The sequence below is a fragment of the Lotus japonicus genome, chromosome 1 (genome assembly GCF_012489685.1).
Source record: "Lotus japonicus ecotype B-129 chromosome 1, LjGifu_v1.2".
Taxonomy (NCBI): domain Eukaryota; kingdom Viridiplantae; phylum Streptophyta; class Magnoliopsida; order Fabales; family Fabaceae; genus Lotus; species Lotus japonicus.
In genome coordinates, this window is record NC_080041.1 from 87,218,684 (window position 1) to 87,237,072 (window position 18,389).

The following is an 18,389-nucleotide window of genomic DNA, read 5'->3' on the forward strand; positions in this document are numbered from 1 at the left end:
GGGTTTAAGTATCATTACTAATAAAATAAAAAACAGTCTCAATTTTTTAATTGGTCGGTATTGACATACACAACTCCGCTTATGTTTACGTAGCTCGGAGGAGGGTTGTGTTAGACCTGTCAACATAAAATCCGTCGATATTTTTAATATAATATTGATACACACTACATTTTATGCTTTCTCTATTGCTATTTTTTTATCATATATTATACCTATAATTCTTATTATCCCCTCAATTCTTTTTCTTTCACTTCTCTAGCAAAGGCGTTAATTTTTTTTCTCTTTAAAAAATGATTGTTTTATAAAATCCTTAATTATAAGGTTTTTTTTTCTCTTTCTATATTCAACCTTTTTTATCATCATAGTATCATTCAATATTTGCATCAATGAATTTCTTTTTCTTTTCCCTCCTCCATGTAACTTTTTCATAGCTTTGTTATGATTGCATCACTCACTTTTTTCCTCTCACTCCTTCATGTTTAAGACTTTTTTTTTGAAAGTGATAAGTTTAGGACTTCAATACTTAAGAATTGGTGTGCAAGTTTTATTTTTTTGAAACAAAAAACAAGTAGTGATATCGATGGATTGGACACAGTTTTGTTTTGTTCGCTTTTGGCCTTTTGGACTAAAATAGGGACGCATTTGTCTTGTATCGTAGGATTAATTAACCAATGAAAGGGCATTAGCGTGAGATAATAGAGCTACAATATACGACGTTTTCTTCTGCAGAAATACTCTTAAAATATTTTGCTTATCAAAAATACATTTCAATTTTAAGATAATTAATTAAAGTGTATTCGCTATAGGGATGGCAATTTTGCCCAAACCCATGGGTACCCGCCCGAATTCGATCCGATTTGACGGATAAAACTTGAGTTGACTGGATTTGAGTTTTGCCCGTTACTGTAGCAGTTTATGGGTTTGGGTTTGGTATTAGTTAAATCCGTGCCCACATCCGCTCGAACCCGAACCCAAAGATACCCGAAACATTAAATTGCAAAAAAAAACTCTCATACATATATATTTATAAACTTTGTTCTTAGTGTTTGATGATTAATTCTACTTTTGTATGTTTGAGAAAGTAAACTCTAAACTAACTATTGTCGTCTCACTTTGGCGATGGATGATGATGATGAATAATCTATTTTCTTCTTTCTATAAAAGTATTGGGTTTGGGTTTGGGTTTCGGATAAATCCAAAACCCAATGGGTTTGGGCATGTATTTCATTTTATCGCCCATGAGGGCTTGTATTTGGGTTTGGGTTTGGGTTCTGGGATTTGGGTTTGAGTTTGGTAATTATAAAACCCGTACCCGATCTTACCCGTTGCCATCCCTAAATTTCGCTACTAGAATTTATGAATTAACTGTGAACTTATGTAGTATAATAATTATCCTCAAGCGTAAGGTGAACTCGATCCCATTATTATCTTTATGTTCACGTACTTATTTTATGTATATTTTTTTTCCTATCACATTACATATTATATTTCTAACTTTTTTTTCTCTCACACTATGGAGATGGATTTAAGTGGTGAATGAATCGTTTTTCTTTGCATAAACGTGATTTCACGCATTTTAAGGCACTATCAGATAAGCTAAAATCTGAGCCATTGAATATAATATGAATAGGAAAAACAGAATTTTCAATAGGAAATTCAAAAAGAAACGTAGTATTTGTCAAAAGCTCTGTTGGATTTGTGTCATTGAGCTTATCTTTTGCAGGAAAAATCAGAGACCTCATTGATTAGTGCAATCTTACATGTTATGCAAGTGTAACGAAAACTGCTGAGCCACGAAACCTTAAAAAAAAGAATCTTATTTGCAGCATGACATAACAAAAGGTTGATGAGGTCAGAGTGTCATATCAGAGACTGTGTTTGTCTTTATGTGCAGCAGGACTTCGAGGTTGACAACATTACTGCTACTCAAGCTGTCTATTGCTCAGCTTGAATCTACACCAGAGCTTGATATATTTTTCAAAACATTTTTTTGGTTAAAAGTAAAAACTATGAATTAAAATCATACAGAAATGAGAACAATTAATAATCTCAATTGATTAGAAGATTAAGGTTACGAGACCGATTGATTTTTATGGTCCCCTCTTACTAAGTCACATAAACTGAAATTTACCCCAGCCCATACTTCTTGTCAAGTTTTGCAAAGCCAAGTTTTTTTCTTAATGAAAACTGAGAAACATACTGTGTTTGAATACCTGTTGGCGTACGTACTAACCAACCTTAATACTTACTTCGAGACAAAAAAGATAAACAAAACTCTTCTTAGACTTCATTTAGGCAAAGAGACGAGCAACAAGTTAATTCCACATTTTTCTCATCACAAGTGTGATTTACAATTCCAATGCGCCAACTCCAATGAACTTCAACAGACCAAATCGGACCTTCATGTCCTTAAGCAGACACACACTTATAGATTAAGATGAATGTGTTTTTACGCTAATTCAACTGTTACTCAAACACACTAAAAGTCACCCCGGACTTAAAAGGCTTTGGATGCAAGGTGCATAAATGCATAAAATACCCATTAATGAGAAGATGTAGAAAAGATGCAAGGTGCTTAAACTCAAGTTTCATTTATGGTATTCCCATAAGGAGCTGCTTCTCCTGATAAGGTGACTGGTGTATAGAAACAGTAATATCAGACTTTTAACGTTGAAAAATGGAAACACTTCATAAACTTAGCTAATATATCTGTTAGGCCTTTTAAACAATCATCATGATCATACTCTTGCTCCTAACATATATTGTACAAAAAAATAAGATAACAAATTTTGGGTTGTTGAAAGATCAGGAGAAAATTTGACAAAGAGGAATGATATGACATCCAGCAATAACCAGAATAAGAGAAGCTCTTAAGCCTTCGAATTTATAGAAGAAACAGAAAAACCTCTCAGCCTCAAACTCTCTATTCAATGTGCTCTTTTGTCTTCAGAACTGTGATCCACTGGTTGACCCGGATTTCTTGTATCTTTAGCAAATATGCTTCCTTGGTGTGCCCCTACAACCAAAGGATAACAAATTGTACAGTTCAAAAGAAACGAAACTCTGGCATTAAGAAGATGAGCATTTTCCTAAGGATCATGTCACAACCAAAATCATGAAAAATATTTTGAGCTGGTTCAAGCAAGGTCTATAGGAACCGATGTGAGCAATATTGGACTGAATTTAGAAAGCAAGGCCTAAAAGTAAAAGATCAACACAAGGATGGGATAGGAAGGATCAGTATTCTCCTACTTAGATTTTTGGTTTGGCTTAACTCTACCCAAAAGCTAGCTTATGGATGGGATTGATTTATCCTTTATAAGAACTATTTTGGCCATATAATGTAGGACTTCAGAACACACACCTTCACGCTCAGGGCTGGAGATTTGAAGTGTGGAATTTGCAGGAATGAACATCTGCAGGTGGCACATACATGGGCAGTCTCCAATAAACGAATCTATGGTAGGCTCTGATGCCATGAGTCTCAAAGTAGCTAAACCAAACAAAGCACAATCTTTTTATGTTTACCTGCTGGTGTAGATACTCGATCACCAAGCCCAGCATGGCTAGAACTTCCGGTAATACACAATTTCCCATGAATTTCCTGTGGGAATGGCACATTACTTATCATACCAGTTTCATTTTCTCCACTATGTAAGTTACTATCATTAACCAGCTTTACAGTAGATTTTGGCGAGAACGCTGTGGACCAAGATCCACCATTTGACCCAGCCAAAGCCATTATAACATCCGCCTGCATGCATCAAAGAGCATAAAGAATTCATGATAAAAAAAAATTTGAAACCAGTACTACCAGACAAATTGCACAGGCGTAAAATTTCAGAATAGTGGAATGATCCAAAATAAAAGACCTTCTGTTTCAGCTTTGAAGACCAAGCCAGCCTATATGCTCTTTTAAACTTCCAAGAACATCATAGCATGATCACAACTTAATATTCAAACCAAGCTACTTTTCAAAATGGGCAGAAGCAGACCGAAGAAAGCAATAGGAGAAACTATTAAAAAGAGATTTTCCCCTAAATGGTTTAAACAAAATTTTGGTTTTTGATAAAACACAATGACATCGCTTGATCCACGTAGCCACTCCACATAGTTATTGTTTTCATACAATATAGGTGTTGTGAATAAATTTATTAGAGATACACAGAAGAATTATAACTGCACAAAAGCTAACCAGATCAGAATTTAGGATATAAAATTTTAACAGATACTTACTAGATTTTTATTTTAAACTAGCAAACAAGATTCGGATTCTCCAACATTATAATTATGCACAAATTGCAGACAAGAAACTTATCAACCTCTCAAATCGTAAAAAAAATTATTCAAAAACTGCATGAATCAAGGCATGTCATCAATGGTGTCAATTAATTTGATATGATGCGTCAAAAATAAAACTTGTGAACTCCAAATTTATAGTTATGGAAAGTCTAACTTTTGACATTGATAATTAAAAAAATATATTTGACTAAACTCAAGCAATAGTATTGAAGAGGAATAAAAAAATACATATAAAATGTGATAATAGATTAAGGGAACCATCACATTTGAGAGTAACAACCATAATGGCCAAACAGTTTTCCCACACTTGATGAGGTCATGCATAATAGATGTCTTATAATAAACTATGTTTAATGATATACCATTTAAATCCAAATCTCACTCAATGGTTTGACGCATAGTTTTCCTCGGTCTCTTTCTACATTAACTATTGGATTACCATGCATTTAATATCTCTCCTTACTTGTGCCACCTTAAAAATGCAACCATCTTTTCTACCATGGGTACTACACCAACCTTCACTCTTAATACTTTCATACCTAGCCCTATCTTGTCTTGTGTGGCGTGAGTTCCTGACCACCTATCCTTCTGAACATTCTCATCTTTTCAACACTAAACTTACTCTCTTTTAGGCTATTTACCACCTAACATTCAGTCCCATAGAATATTGCAGGTCTTCACATTCAAGAGTGAAAGGTTTGATTAAAAGGTGAAGAGGAAATTGTAGCAAACTAGCAGTAACATGTTTTGGAACTGAGTAGCCAAAAATGAGCACACTGAAATGAACTAAGCATCCCAAAAGTTTAAGCTACTAGGTGAAGGCAAGTGAATGTTTTATATTAAATTGCATCTCTTACATGCTCATGCAATAGTGCTTTGGACTTGAAAGGCGCAAAGTGCAGACTTATGCTTAATTTCAACTTACTTTTTTATTATTTAGACAAATAGGGACAGCAATGATGGAATAAAACTATTTAAGCCATGCAGGCTCCAACATCATGTTATAAACCAACTAAACCAAAAACTTTTGTTAAGATGAAGCCATATCAATGATTTTATATCATATTAAATGATCAAACCTCAAACACATAAAAAACAAGACACAGGGTAACATTGGCCCTTCTCCATGTCCAAGCCAGGACAGTACATTTAATGTTTCATCAAACAACACAACATACAACAATTAAATGCTGTAACCTCCTAGTCCGATCTGCATGCAAATCTAATACGATCTTTGCTAATATTGCCAACCCTATTATTTTTATGCCAGCCCAAATTCCTTGACGGATTCATGCTTCATGCACAGAGCTATAGGCAATCAAATCCATGTGGAAGAATGCTATTGCACCCAGATGAATGAAATAAACTAACTTTAAATTCTACTGCCTTGACTAAAACCATAAAAATCGTCAAATATATTCCATTTACAACAGCAGAATGCGTACTCCGGAAGACTAGAACAGAACTTGAATAATTGTTCAAATCAGTAAGAGAAAAAGACAACTTTTGGGAACCAAAGCTTAAGCAAAACTATTGTTGGTTGCTGCTAAGTGTTTTTATCATCTATTACAGGTTCAGCACAGCCACCAGATTGTACAATGAACAGATAAAATTAGTTGTAGATACCACAACATGAACGTGGTACAGAAATCAACTTAGATCTTAGAATATCACACATGTCTGTCAATTAAAATAAGAATGAAAGTAGAACTTCCAATGAGTTTAAAACTTTGCTGCCGTAGGGCTCGGGGAAAAAAATGTTGTCGCCGCAGTTTTAGTAGTAGATAGAACAATTGTTAAATCACACGTATGACTAAACCACAAACTAAATTTTAAGGCATAAATTGTTTCCGGTGATGATTCACAAATACAAACTAATTTCAGGCCTTTTTTGACGAAATGCAATAAACCCATAAGCCATGTGAAGATCCGATCTAACCTTATGAGGGTGGACATCATCAAAAACATGAGCTTGACCTCCATAAAAAATAGTCATCTGACGGCTGGCAGATGTCAGCCCATGTTGACTGCTATTAATACCAAAATGCATAATGTCAGGCAACTTCTACTTTTTCCAATGTGAAGGGGAGTGAAAATAAAAGAACCGAGGGCAATTGAGCAACTGTAACGACAAATTTACCTTGGAGGTGTCGATGATTCTATTAAATTAGGTAGAGGCTTTGGCCTGCTTACACCAAGCAGCACTGTGGATGGAGTTTTCTCGGCTGCAGTAGCAGTTGTATTTACAGAACTTAAGATTCCAGGGCCCTTCATTCCAGTTCTTGATCCTTCATCAGCAGCTGACTGAGAGATATAGGAAGGACCAGCATTGGTATCCCTTATCCTGTTTGAAGCCATTTGGTGTGCATAAGGTGTCAATTGCCCTCCACGCAGTGGATGTTGCACGGAAGAGCCAATGTTCATGAGAATAGATCGTTCCCATTTGCTAGCATCAATCCTGGTGCTGGTGGGAGGCTGAAATATCTGAGAAGCAGAAGATGGCTTCAGTGAAGGCATACCAAGTAACCCGTCATCATCATTGGGCCTTCTAGACTTATCTCCGCCAGCCGAATTCCGGAAAACCTGTATAAAAACAGAACTCACAATATAAAAGAAGATAAGATGAAATTAAAGATTTTTCCTTTTCTGGTTATTGAGAATATTGGTGAAGAGGAATCAAGTGACAATTCAAAGTAACCTTCATCAAATGGGAGTTTTGGAAGGAATCAGGGACCATTTGGAAGGCATCTCTGGAGGAACCCATAAAAGTAGAATCGGAATTGCTTCTCTTGTTTCCCACCAGTCTATTACTTATCTCGGTGCCAGAAAAATCACCCCTCGGGCCATAGTACGGAACTCCCTCGAGATGATTACTTACCTGTTTTTCTACCAAATTGATGAGGGGAAAAAACATTAGTGCATTACATTCAAAGAAACGATAAGTCGATAACCCTTAATGGAAACTTCCATAAATAATAAGTATTTTCAACTATAAGATTTTTTCCGATTAAGAACACCCATTTATTGATTAAAACACCAAGAAAAGAAAAAAGAGACAACACAATAACAATAATTATGATAAAAACCTAAAAATGTAACTTTTCAGCATATGATCATCATCCCCATTGCACACACATGACAGGGCATGACAAAGTTTCTGTCCACAGAACAATAGAACTTTTCATTCAGCATTTCCATGAAATCTCCCACTCTCAATTATCACATTGAGTGAAACTTGTAGAAGACAAACAGAGAATCAAACCAAACACCACACTGCAGTCTGCAAAGCAAAACAAAGTACAGAAAAAACCTGATACTATAATTGCATACCAGTAGAAAGAAGAAGCAACTCCTACTACCTAAAACCACACTTGCTGAAAGACAAGTCTGTCTGTATTTGAGTTACTTTAAAGTTGAAAGTACTTTGCTTCTATTTAATGTGCATTGGAATGCATGAAAAGTTGGTTAGAGAATAATGAACTGAAATCAAAACAGTCTTTAAGACATCAGAGAATGAAGGACCAAATGTTCAAGGGAGAAATTAAAAAAAAAAAATTACTACTACAAAGTCACAAAGACATTTATGCTAAGAAAACAAAGACCAACAGAACCAACCTTACCCCCATTACTCACCTCCCTAAACAAACCCCTCAGAAAGTGAAAAAAGGTGAATATAGAACATTAAATCAATTCAGGAAAAAACTCAAAAGTAACCAAACAAGGGTTTCATGGGCAAGCCGCAAGAGGTAATGTCCCTAAAAGAAAGTTTTTTTTTCAATTATTTGAACTGAAAAGTACTTATTTTGAAGGTTGAAGCAAATGGGGTTTTTTTTCACTTACCAGAAGCGGTGTCAGAGGTGGAGGAAAAGGGACCACGTGCAGCGGCGGAAGAGGCGGCGGCGGCAAGCGTCACCTCCGATAACCTAACATCAGGGGAAGCATCAGAGGGCTTCATGCCCAGAAAATCATGGAGGACCAAGTGTTGTTGGCTCAAACTGCTGTCATTGTTATGCTGTTGAGGCTGAGCCATTCTCAGCATCGCCATTGAATACCCATCTCACCCTGCATACGCTAACAACAGAGTGAGAGGGAAGAAGCTGAAAGCAGAAGCAGCACGATCTCTGGAAAAGGATAAAAAGAAGAATGAAGATGATGATGAAGATGATGATGGTGGCAGAGAGAAAAGAATCTCAATCAGTTCTTTTCAGAGAGAGAGAGAGAGAGAGTGAAGAGAAAAGCAAAAGGTTCTTTCTCTCTTTGTTTCTTCCAATTGTTGTTGTTGTTGGTGTTAATGTGCGCATGTCTGTCTCTGTTTTTGTTGTCGTTCTTCTCCCATTTCTCTGAAACCGTGCCCGGAGATTAGTGAATGTAATAAACTCGTGACCTTTGTCTTACTTCTTTCTTACATTGGAGTGAGAGTGAGAGTATTTAACAAAGGAAAATGATTGACACGCAACACGCATTTGCATAGCGTAGACATCCAACTCAGTTAGTGAGTGTTAGAAAAGGAAAATGATTGACCGGCGACACACATCCGCGTAGCGTAGACATCCAACTCGTAGTGAGCGAGTGATAGAAAAATTGAAGTATTTGTTGTGATATTTATGGAAGAAGATGTTGAGAGAAATAAGGTGATTGTTATGTTGAAATGTCATTATGAATCTCATAATGGTCCAAATTGGGGAGAGGGATCTGTTTAGAATGTGATTCCTTTTCCATTACTCCTCTCCTTGTTAAAATATACTACCAAGACTTGTTGTCTATTTATATTTTATATAATACATACAATCATGCTAACTATGATCACGCAATCAACTTACTTAAACTAGTTTAGCTTTGTAATTTAGTTGGATTTGGGATTTGGGGCTACCTCACTTCGGTTTTCAAATTTTATATGGTGCAAAGATTTGGAACAAAAGAGCATTATTGGTTTTCCCGTGAGAATCTCTCAATTTTTTTTTAAAGATTTAGGAAAAATTACATTCACCTTCCCTAAAATTTATCATTATTGTATTGACATTTTATCTAGTTTGCTAAATGCATTGAACTCTCCTCCTTTATATATTATTTTGAATAATAGAGGGGTGTTGAGTGTTATAATTATTTAGGGAAAATTAGTGCAATAATTTTAAACCTCAAGGTGGTTAGTACAATGTTTTCAATAAAATAAGGGTGGTTATTATCTTGTTAAATTATGAAGGGAAGATTAGTGCAACAATGATAAACCTCAAGAGAGAGGTGAGTGCAATTTATCCAATGTTTTTAAACTTATATATTTACTGACAAGAAATTTCATTAAAGAGTGTTTCCATGCGTTAGAATCTCCTTAGAGAGTACAGGTTTTCATGAGCGTGATCTTTATAATAAGTAGCTTAAAGGAACTCTATGTATGACCTCTCCCGCAACATCTACTTTGTGTGAGACATAGTTCATAGTTGTCAAGGGTCTCATCAAAGTCTTGCACATTCGCATATCAACATGTTAACTTGTTCACAAAGACATTACATTGAATATGTTTTCAATATTTATGGTCCAAAATTGCTATTGTTGGCGACACATGACTTTTTAGGGAACGTTTAAGAGGAAACATATATTATCAATCTAATCAGAATCGACTGTGTTGAATATGAGATTTAATTGCATCAAATCTACACTATACCGAAAAACATGTTTTGTCAAACTGAGAAGATTTGATTGCATCAAATCATCACTTAGAATCATCTCATTTAATTTGTACTTAGTCACTACCTTATTGTATAGTTTAATTTGTTATTGCAGGCTAGTTATGAACGAATTTTTTAATGGTAATATAAATGTATACTTGATAATATGAGAGGTTAATGCATTTTGGTCATTTGGGCACCAGTCTCTACGGGGAAAGGGGTCTCACGTGACTAATTGTTGAAAGATTTTTTACCACTCTACGTTTGGATCTTTCAAGACTCAATTGTAGTATAGTAAAGGGTTTTGTCGTATCCACAGGGAGGTGTAATACTTATGCCGTTCAATAGTTGTCAAGCTTAAATGTTGGTTGCACAATAGTTTGATTGTTTGTTTAAGAACATGAAAGTAAATGAAAACAAGTAAAATAACGGAGAAACAACAGGTATGAGGAATTGTTGGGATGAGATTTCATTGAATGACCTCTGTGCCTTCTAGTGATTCAAATACAACCAAGTCTATGCTTATGACTCATCTACACTAGTTCAACCCTACATCATCGATGTCTCGCATGAGTGGATACCAATAACTCTCTAATCCTAAACATTGATGTCTCACATGATTAAGAAAGATAGTTATCATGAAGCTTAGGTGTTTAAGTGACTAACAAACCTAACTCTATGTCTAGCAATTAGGATTATTAGGTGATTAACTCTAGTTCGGACTCTAGGCGATATAGCTCTCGTTCTCACGCCGAATCAAGCATATATGTTCTAGGTGCGCAAACTAAAACATAACATGAAGATCAAGAGAGAATCACTAACTCATAAACAAAGAACATGACTTATATCAAGGAGAATCAAATAGAAAACATAAGTATCAATCAATTACATCAAACCCCAACAAAAGAGAGATTAGCTATCCATTTTCATGGATAACTTTACAAATAGAGAAGAAGAATGAGAAGAACCAAAACCGTCGCGATGTCTCGCCGCCGAATCCGATGTCCAAGCATCTTCTCTAGCCTCCTAAGCCTCTCTCCATGTTTCTCTTGTGTTTCCCCTCTGTTTGGGTTCTGTTCTGATCCCGTTTTTCCACCAGATTCTTAAAAGAAGCTTTTTATATTGAAAAATAGCAGTACAGAGCGCTGGGCGGCCTCTTTTGGGCGCTGGGTGGCCAGATTCCTTCAAGGTTGGGTTTCTGGAACCGCCATGGGCGCTGGGCGGCCAATGCAACCCGCTGGGCGCCCAACACATCTTCAAACTCCTTTTTTCTTGCCAAAGCTTGTCATCTTCCTTGAATCTTCAATCCTTCAACACAAATCAAGATGAAAATCAAACTTAAGCACATTCTATTCTAAAGTTCATCTATCAATAAGTTCTAATCAAAAGAAGTAGATTTGGTCAAGATTTATCATGAATTGACAAGGATAAATGCCTAAATTTCTCATCAAAATAGGTAAAATTGGCACTTATCAACTCCCCCCAACTTAGCACTTTGTTTGTCCTCAAACAAAAGGTAAAGACTTAAATCAAACAAGCATGACAAAAACTTTTTCAAAGCTCACTTTGCAAGATCTCACATGGATTGAATCAATGATCCAAAATAGAAACATGATGCCCACAAGAAAATGCATAACATTAATACAACTACTTATTCAACCTGGAATTCAATAGACATACAATCAATTACTCTTGATAAGGGAATCACTCAATCAAGCCAAGATATAACATGTAAATCAGGCAAGGTCAGTGTTTCGCTCATGTACATCACTGAATCACAGAAGTCAAGATTGTTACTTGTCTCCACAATCATCAAAGCTACATGTTCAATCAAGGATCACTAAGGTCTTTATAGGGTTGTAATGAGGCTAGGCTTCAAAGAGTTTGGTTTTTCAGGATATGCAAAGAAACTCAACAAGAAAAGAGAGCAATCACACTTTACTTTCATTATATTCACTCCCCTCAACTTGCTTTAAACTAACTCTCATTCACCATTTTCAATTGAACTTAACCCTTATCTTTCATCAATCTCTTCTTTATTCTCTTTTTTGTTCTTTTTTTTTTCTCCTTTTCCTTTTCTTTTCTTTTTGATTTATTTTGAAGCATATAAACATGAACATTTTTCAAAGTACTTACAAAGAGATTGACACAATATACAAACCATAATAGCATTCTCCCCCCAACTTGCATAAAACCCTCATTAATAAATGCTCTCTTAGCCTATCAAGCTTAGGAAAGTCATTGTTTTTCTTTTAGGTTTAGGGTTATAATCATGAACAAAACACAAATCTTCAACTTTCAGGCTCAAAGGGGTAGCAAATGGATTTTAATTGACATAGGTAGGCTATTTGGCTAAGTAGCTATTTGTACATAACAAAATATGCCTTGATCCTTTCCCATAAATTCCATGCAACCAATGTTCGTAAGAGACTCAAACAAAGTTAACCATATAATTCAGTGATGTTCTCTCAACTCACAGTGTATAGGAACACTCCCTCACAGGCTAAAAAGTTTCAAATTTCCCTGATTTCAAGTAATTTTCATGTATGCTTCAAGAATTCCAAATAAATCATGCAATCATATCAAGTCATGGTATCAATGAGTGCAATCACAATTTCAGTCATGGAACCATTCAGTTTTTATAGCACATATCAAGCAATTCTCACAAAGTCATGCTAGTATTGAAAACAGTCAGAGAATCATGGAAATCGGGACACAAGTGCTATATATACTATACTATTAAAAAGAAACTAAAAACAAAGTGCAAAGGACTCCCTCAAGATGTGAATGCTTTGAACCAAGCTCTCTACTTAAATCTTTGATCTCTTTCTCCCTCCATGGGAATTGGACTGTCCTCAGGCCAAATTGCATGATTCACCTGTTAATCTGCCTTACAGTCACTAAAAAACAGGTTAGAGTACAAGAGATAAATGAGAATATCAAAGCATTGAAACAACTCAAACCCTAGTCCATATGAAAATAGATTTCAAGAGCTTTCCAGAGAGTGGTCATTAGTTTAAATCCAATAAGAAATGAAGAAGTTATGCTCATTTGAATAAAAGAGTGAATTGCTGATAAGGGGGTGGCGCTGAGCGGCCTCTGCATAGCGCTGAGCGGTCGGCATCAGAGTTTGAGGCCGCTGAGCCCTATCAGATGGGCGCTGGGCGCCCTTTGCAGTGTAAAAACTCAAGTAAACTCAAAACCCACAACTCGATCGGTCCAATTTTGAGTTCTACACTTACCGATCATGCCAATTGATTCACTCACATTCATATATCATTTAAAACTTGTCCAAGCCCTAAAATTTAACAATCAAGCATAATTCATCAAAGATTTACAATCCAAGTCTTCAAAGACAAGTTTCCATGCTTTTTCACAACTTGATAGGCCATAATTTGATATATTCATTTCTAGTACATGCCGCTTAGTCCAAGCACACATAAATACCCTAAGAAACTTGTGCATAGCTTAAAATTGACAATTCAACGCATCTAGCACAACAATCACTTGAGGTTCCATTTAAGGTTCAATTTGCACTATTTTCACAACTCAACACCTCATTTTTAGAACTACTTACATTTTCTTTATGCTAAGCCTCAAAATCATGTATTAACATCATTTAAAACTTGTTCAAGACCTTAGAATACATTATAGTACACAATTCCCTCAAATCACCACTCATGATCAAGAAAAGCACTAATTCAAGCATTCACACATAAAGTGACCTCAAAACTCACCAAGTTCCGAATGAAACTATCCTAACACATACAAATCAACATGAGAATGCAAAATTGAGCTTGTTCAAAGGATTGGAATGAAAATTATCACCTTTTATGCAGTAAATGGCTAGAAGGGACTAGTTTTTCAACTGGAACTTACAACCTCATACCTCATATTTTGCAAAACACTCAAACCATACAAACCACCCATCCATATGCATGCTAAACCATAATTTGGACCTGCTACAAACCTCAAATTCAAGTTTTTCACAAAAATTTTACAGGATCCATATTTCAGTCAGTTTTCATGCATTTTCACAAGTCAACCCCTCAAATTCCAAATTAATCACTTTCATTGCTTCCAAAACCTTTAAACACACTCAATATATCTATCAAAATTTGTGAAGCACCTTAAAGCACAAATTTAATCAAAGCTTCACAAAATCACGACCCTAGTTCTAAAAACACATGAAAACACATAAATATAACAAAAGCAATAAAAACACTGGGTTGCCTCCCAGGAAGCGCTCGTTTAACGTCATTAGCTTGACGCAAACACAATCAAGGTGACCATAAACAAGGGTTATAATATAACCCCTTCCTCTTCTTAGGCTGTTTGACTTGGATTTCATCAAATGTTCTACCAAAATCCTTCCAAGCCATCAAAAATTCTTTCTTTTTCTTTCTTTTCACGGTCCAACTTAGTGCACCTACATTCAAATCACATGTCAAGCTATTTACATGCATATGAATGAATGCAAATTTACAATTCTTTGAAGAAATTGATGCAATATGCTCATCAAACCTATCACCGAACACAAAGCCTATATGCTCAACATTAAGGATTTCATCATTGCATTGGTGATGTGATACACTATCAAAATCTTTAAAGCTTACCTCATCCACTTCATGTTTTACCTTTGGAGGGCTTGAAGGAGTCGGTAAGTGGTGAAGGGTCGGACCCTTATCTTCTTTTTTTGATTTTTTCTCTTCTTCCTCACTTTCTTCCTCATTTTCTTTCTCAATTTCTTTTGCTTCCACAACAGCCTTACCATATTCAGATATTTGTTGTGCTAGCTGCCCCACTTGATTTTCTAGGTTCTTGATGGAAGCCTCGGTATTCTTTTGGTTAACTATTGAAATCTACATGAATTGTACCAAGGTATCCTCAAGCTTAGCAATCCTATCCTGTTCTGGGGAATAGTATGACGGATATGGTGGTGGTGATACATGTACTTCCTGAAAAGGACAATAACCCACATAGTGAGTGTTAAAACAAATATCACACCACATTACCTGATCTCTTACTGATGGTTGTTGCATTTTTGGAGGTTAGTGACTCAGAAGCTTCTTGTTGCTCTTGTCTCTTTGAGTAGCCGATTGAATGAAAACGAAAGCACAAGCTAACACAAGAGATTAGTAACAACAGCGAAAATTAAACTGAAAACAAAAACTATACACTGTATTTACAATCATTCAAGAATGAAAACTATCACAATGCAATTAGTATTGGCACACCTCCCCGGCAACGGCGCCAATTTGTTGAAAGATTTTTTACCACTCTACGTTTGAATCTCTTAAGACTCAATTGTAGTATAGTAAAGAGTTTTGTCGTATCCACAGGGAGGTGTAATACTTATGCCGTTCAATAGTTGTCAAGCTTAAATGTTGGTTGCACAATAGTTTGATTGTTTGTTTAAGAACATGAAAGTAAATGAAAACAAGTAAAATAACAGAGAAACAACAGGTATGAGGAATTGTTGGGATGAGATTTCATTGAATGACCTCTGTGCCTTCTAGTGATTCAAATACAACCAAGTCTATGCTTATGACTCATCTACCCTAGTTCAACCCTACATCATCGATGTCTCGTATGAGTGGATAGCAATAACTCTCTAATCCTGAACATTGATGTCTCACATGATTAAGAAAGATAGTTATCATGAAGCTTAGGTGTTTAAGTGACTAACAAACCTAACTCTATGTCTAGCAATTAGGATTATTAGGTGATTAACTCTAGTTCGGACTCTAGGCGATATAGCTCTCGCTCTCACGCCGAATCAAGCATATATGTTCTAGGTGCGCAAACTAAAACATAACATGAAGATCAAGAGAGAATCACTAACTCATAAACAAAGAACATGATTTATATCAAGGAGAATCAAATAGAAAACATAAGTATCAATCAATTACATCAAACCCCAACAAAAGAGAGATTAGCTATCCATTTTCATGGATAACTTTACAAATAGAGAAGAACAATGAGAAGAACCAAAACCGTCGCGATGTCTCGCCGCCGAATCCGATGTCCAAGCATCTTCTCTAGCCTCCTAAGCCTCTCTCCATGTTTCTCTTGTGTTTCCCCTCTGTTTGGGTTCTGTTCTGATCCCGTTTTTCCACCAAATTCTTAAAAGAAGCTTTTTGTATTGAAAAATAGCAGTACAGAGCGCTGGGCGGCCTCTTTTGGGCGCTGGGTGGCCAGATTCCTTCAAGGTTGGGTTTCTGGAACCGCCATGGGCGCTGGGCGGCCTATGCAACCCGCTGGGCGCCCAACACATCTTCAAACTCCTTTTTTCTTGCCAAAGCTTGTCATCTTCCTTGAATCTTCAATCCTTCAACACAAATCAAGATGAAAATCAAACTTAAGCACATTCTATTCTAAAGTTCATCTATCAATAAGTTCTAATCAAAAGAAGTAGATTTGGTCAAGATTTATCATGAATTGACAAGGATAAATGCCTAAATTTCTCATCAAAATAGGTAAAATTGGCACTTATCACTAATCTGGCTCGGGATGCGGTAGTGGTGTCCCTGACCACAAATGTATTATTTTTTACCTTAGAGGGGATCGAACCCAGGCCAGAAGCCTAGGCGAAATCCTTTAAGGAAATGTACATTCACCACTTGCGCTTGTACCACTCCTTTCAAAATCAAACACAATATTATAAATGATTTTCTCCTTGCTTATGATCAATTGAAGAGTAATTGAAGAGTAGAGAAAAAGAGAGTTGAGTGGGAACTAGGAAAAAATAAGTTTGTGACCTAGGTATGATGATGGCTAGTGACTACGGCCTACGGTGACGACTTGGCTTGTAAATGATGTATTAGTGCATCATTTTTTTTTTTGAACGTGGATATTATATTAAATCAAGAAGTCATTGAGGCAGTGACATCAGACGCAATCAAACTAACACAATCCGGGGGAACCTCCTCAATCCAAACGCAGTTGGGATACCTTGAGGAGTTCTTAGCCAAGTAATCAGCTACAAAGTTACCGGATCTTTTAAGAAAAGACAAACGAAAACTAGAAAAAGATGAAACCAAATCCTTACAATCCTGAATAATAGAAACAAAATAAGAAGCACCAGGCATAGACTTATTCCAAGCTTCAAAAATTTGTAGACAATCAGTTTGTAACTCAATCTCTTGGAAGAAAAGATTTGCAGAAAGTGAAAGACACCATCTAAAAGCAATTGCTTCAGCCACTAAAGGTGATGGAGCATCCACCGGGAACGTCGTCGCTGCCGCCATAACTTCTTGGTTCCGAGCAACACAGCCCAACCCGGACGCACGACCAACCACCCAAGACCCATCAAAGTTCATCTTCACGATGTCAATCTATGGCACCGGACTCATGCGATGAGGAGCTTCTACCACCTGTAGACGTGCCACCAATGTGTCGAGAACGACCTGCATACCATGAAACACTAGCTTGTTGCGTGCTTCCCAAATTACCCACATAAAATTCACACACTTTTCTGCCAAAGCTGGATCATTGAGCTCAAAGACCTGTTGCAATAATTCCTGGACAGTAGAAAAAGAATTCACTCGCAAGCCTCCCATGATCACAAACCACCATCGTACCACCACCATGCACCTCACCATAAGATGGTCAATCGATTCATCTTCCACCTGACAGAAAGGGCACACCTCCTCAATATCAATACCTCTCACCCTCAGTGGTTTCCGGACGGGGAGGATTCCTCTAACCACACGCCACACTACCTTCCATAGAGCCTTCCAAAAACTAATAGGAACCTGTGCACCACTAGAAGAAGAAGTTGTACGGGCCACCTTTTGCTGTCTAATGAAACCATAACCGGATTTAGTGTCATAGAGCCCATCCGTGGCAAAAGGCCAAAACATTTCATCATCCTTAGCTACCATGGACAAAGGGATTTGTAGTATAGCTTTTAGTGCATCAATAAAAATTGACAAACTGCCTTTTAAATTAGTGTGATAGAGTAGAGAAAATGAACTAGGGTTAGAGAGGATAGTTTAGTCATTTCGTTCATTCAATTACATTCATCTAATATTTTAACATTATATCAAAGGTAAAAATATCATCTTGCACATATAGCTAGCTCATGCAACATAGGCTCACGGATCCATAATTTTTAATATATGTAAATTTAATTATCAATTGTATTTTTTTCATATCTTTCATCTCTATTCTTTTCTCTTTTTGGTATAGGTGGTTAAGGAGTGTGTATAGTTACTCAATTTTCAATATTAATACTTAAAGTAATATAATTTTAAATATACTTATTGAAAGAAAAAAATCATGAAAAAACCCGAAAACCTACTAGAGTTGTTAAATATTGCCATCACTATAACTTATGCTAAGATCTTTAATTGATCTAATATTTAAAGCCACCATAGTCAAACCTATAAATGATGTAACTTTTTTTTTTATAAGCAATTT

General features: G+C 36.2%; 2 protein-coding genes across 3 annotated transcripts; both read right to left on the bottom strand.

Annotated features, from left to right (window-relative positions):
• Positions 1–2,670: 2,670 nt before the first annotated feature.
• LOC130727426 (protein TIFY 8) lies at positions 2,671–8,845 on the bottom strand. 2 transcript variants are annotated; one of them, XM_057578554.1, is made up of 6 exons: positions 8,143–8,845; positions 7,001–7,188; positions 6,443–6,885; positions 6,242–6,332; positions 3,529–3,754; positions 2,671–3,016 (listed from the first exon to the last, which is right to left on the bottom strand). In XM_057578554.1, the coding sequence occupies exons 1-6, from the start codon at positions 8,345–8,347 to the stop codon at positions 2,928–2,930; spliced, it is 1,242 nt and encodes a 413-aa protein (XP_057434537.1). In that variant the 5' UTR covers positions 8,348–8,845; the 3' UTR covers positions 2,671–2,927. The 2 variants fall into 2 exon arrangements, with proteins under 2 accessions (XP_057434537.1, XP_057434538.1); XM_057578555.1 differs by having other exon boundaries at positions 6,242–6,329; positions 8,143–8,844.
• Positions 8,846–17,302: 8,457 nt separating this feature from the next.
• Positions 17,303–17,851, bottom strand: LOC130710343 (uncharacterized). The gene has a single exon (XM_057559569.1). The coding sequence runs from the start codon at positions 17,849–17,851 to the stop codon at positions 17,303–17,305; it is 549 nt and encodes a 182-aa protein (XP_057415552.1).
• Between the last annotated feature and the right edge of the window lie 538 nt (positions 17,852–18,389).

Coding starts and splice junctions, on each gene's coding strand:
- LOC130727426 (XM_057578554.1), bottom strand. CDS start 8,347: ATGGCGATGCTGAGAATGGCTCAGCCTCAACAGCATAACAATGACAGC. Junction 7,189..8,142: donor CACCTCTGACACCGCTTCTG/GTAAGTGAAAAA, acceptor TCAATTTGGTAG/AAAAACAGGTAAGTAATCAT. Junction 6,333..6,442: donor GAATCATCGACACCTCCAAG/GTAAATTTGTCG, acceptor TGGTATTAATAG/CAGTCAACATGGGCTGACAT.
- LOC130710343 (XM_057559569.1), bottom strand. CDS start 17,851: ATGGTAGCTAAGGATGATGAAATGTTTTGGCCTTTTGCCACGGATGGG.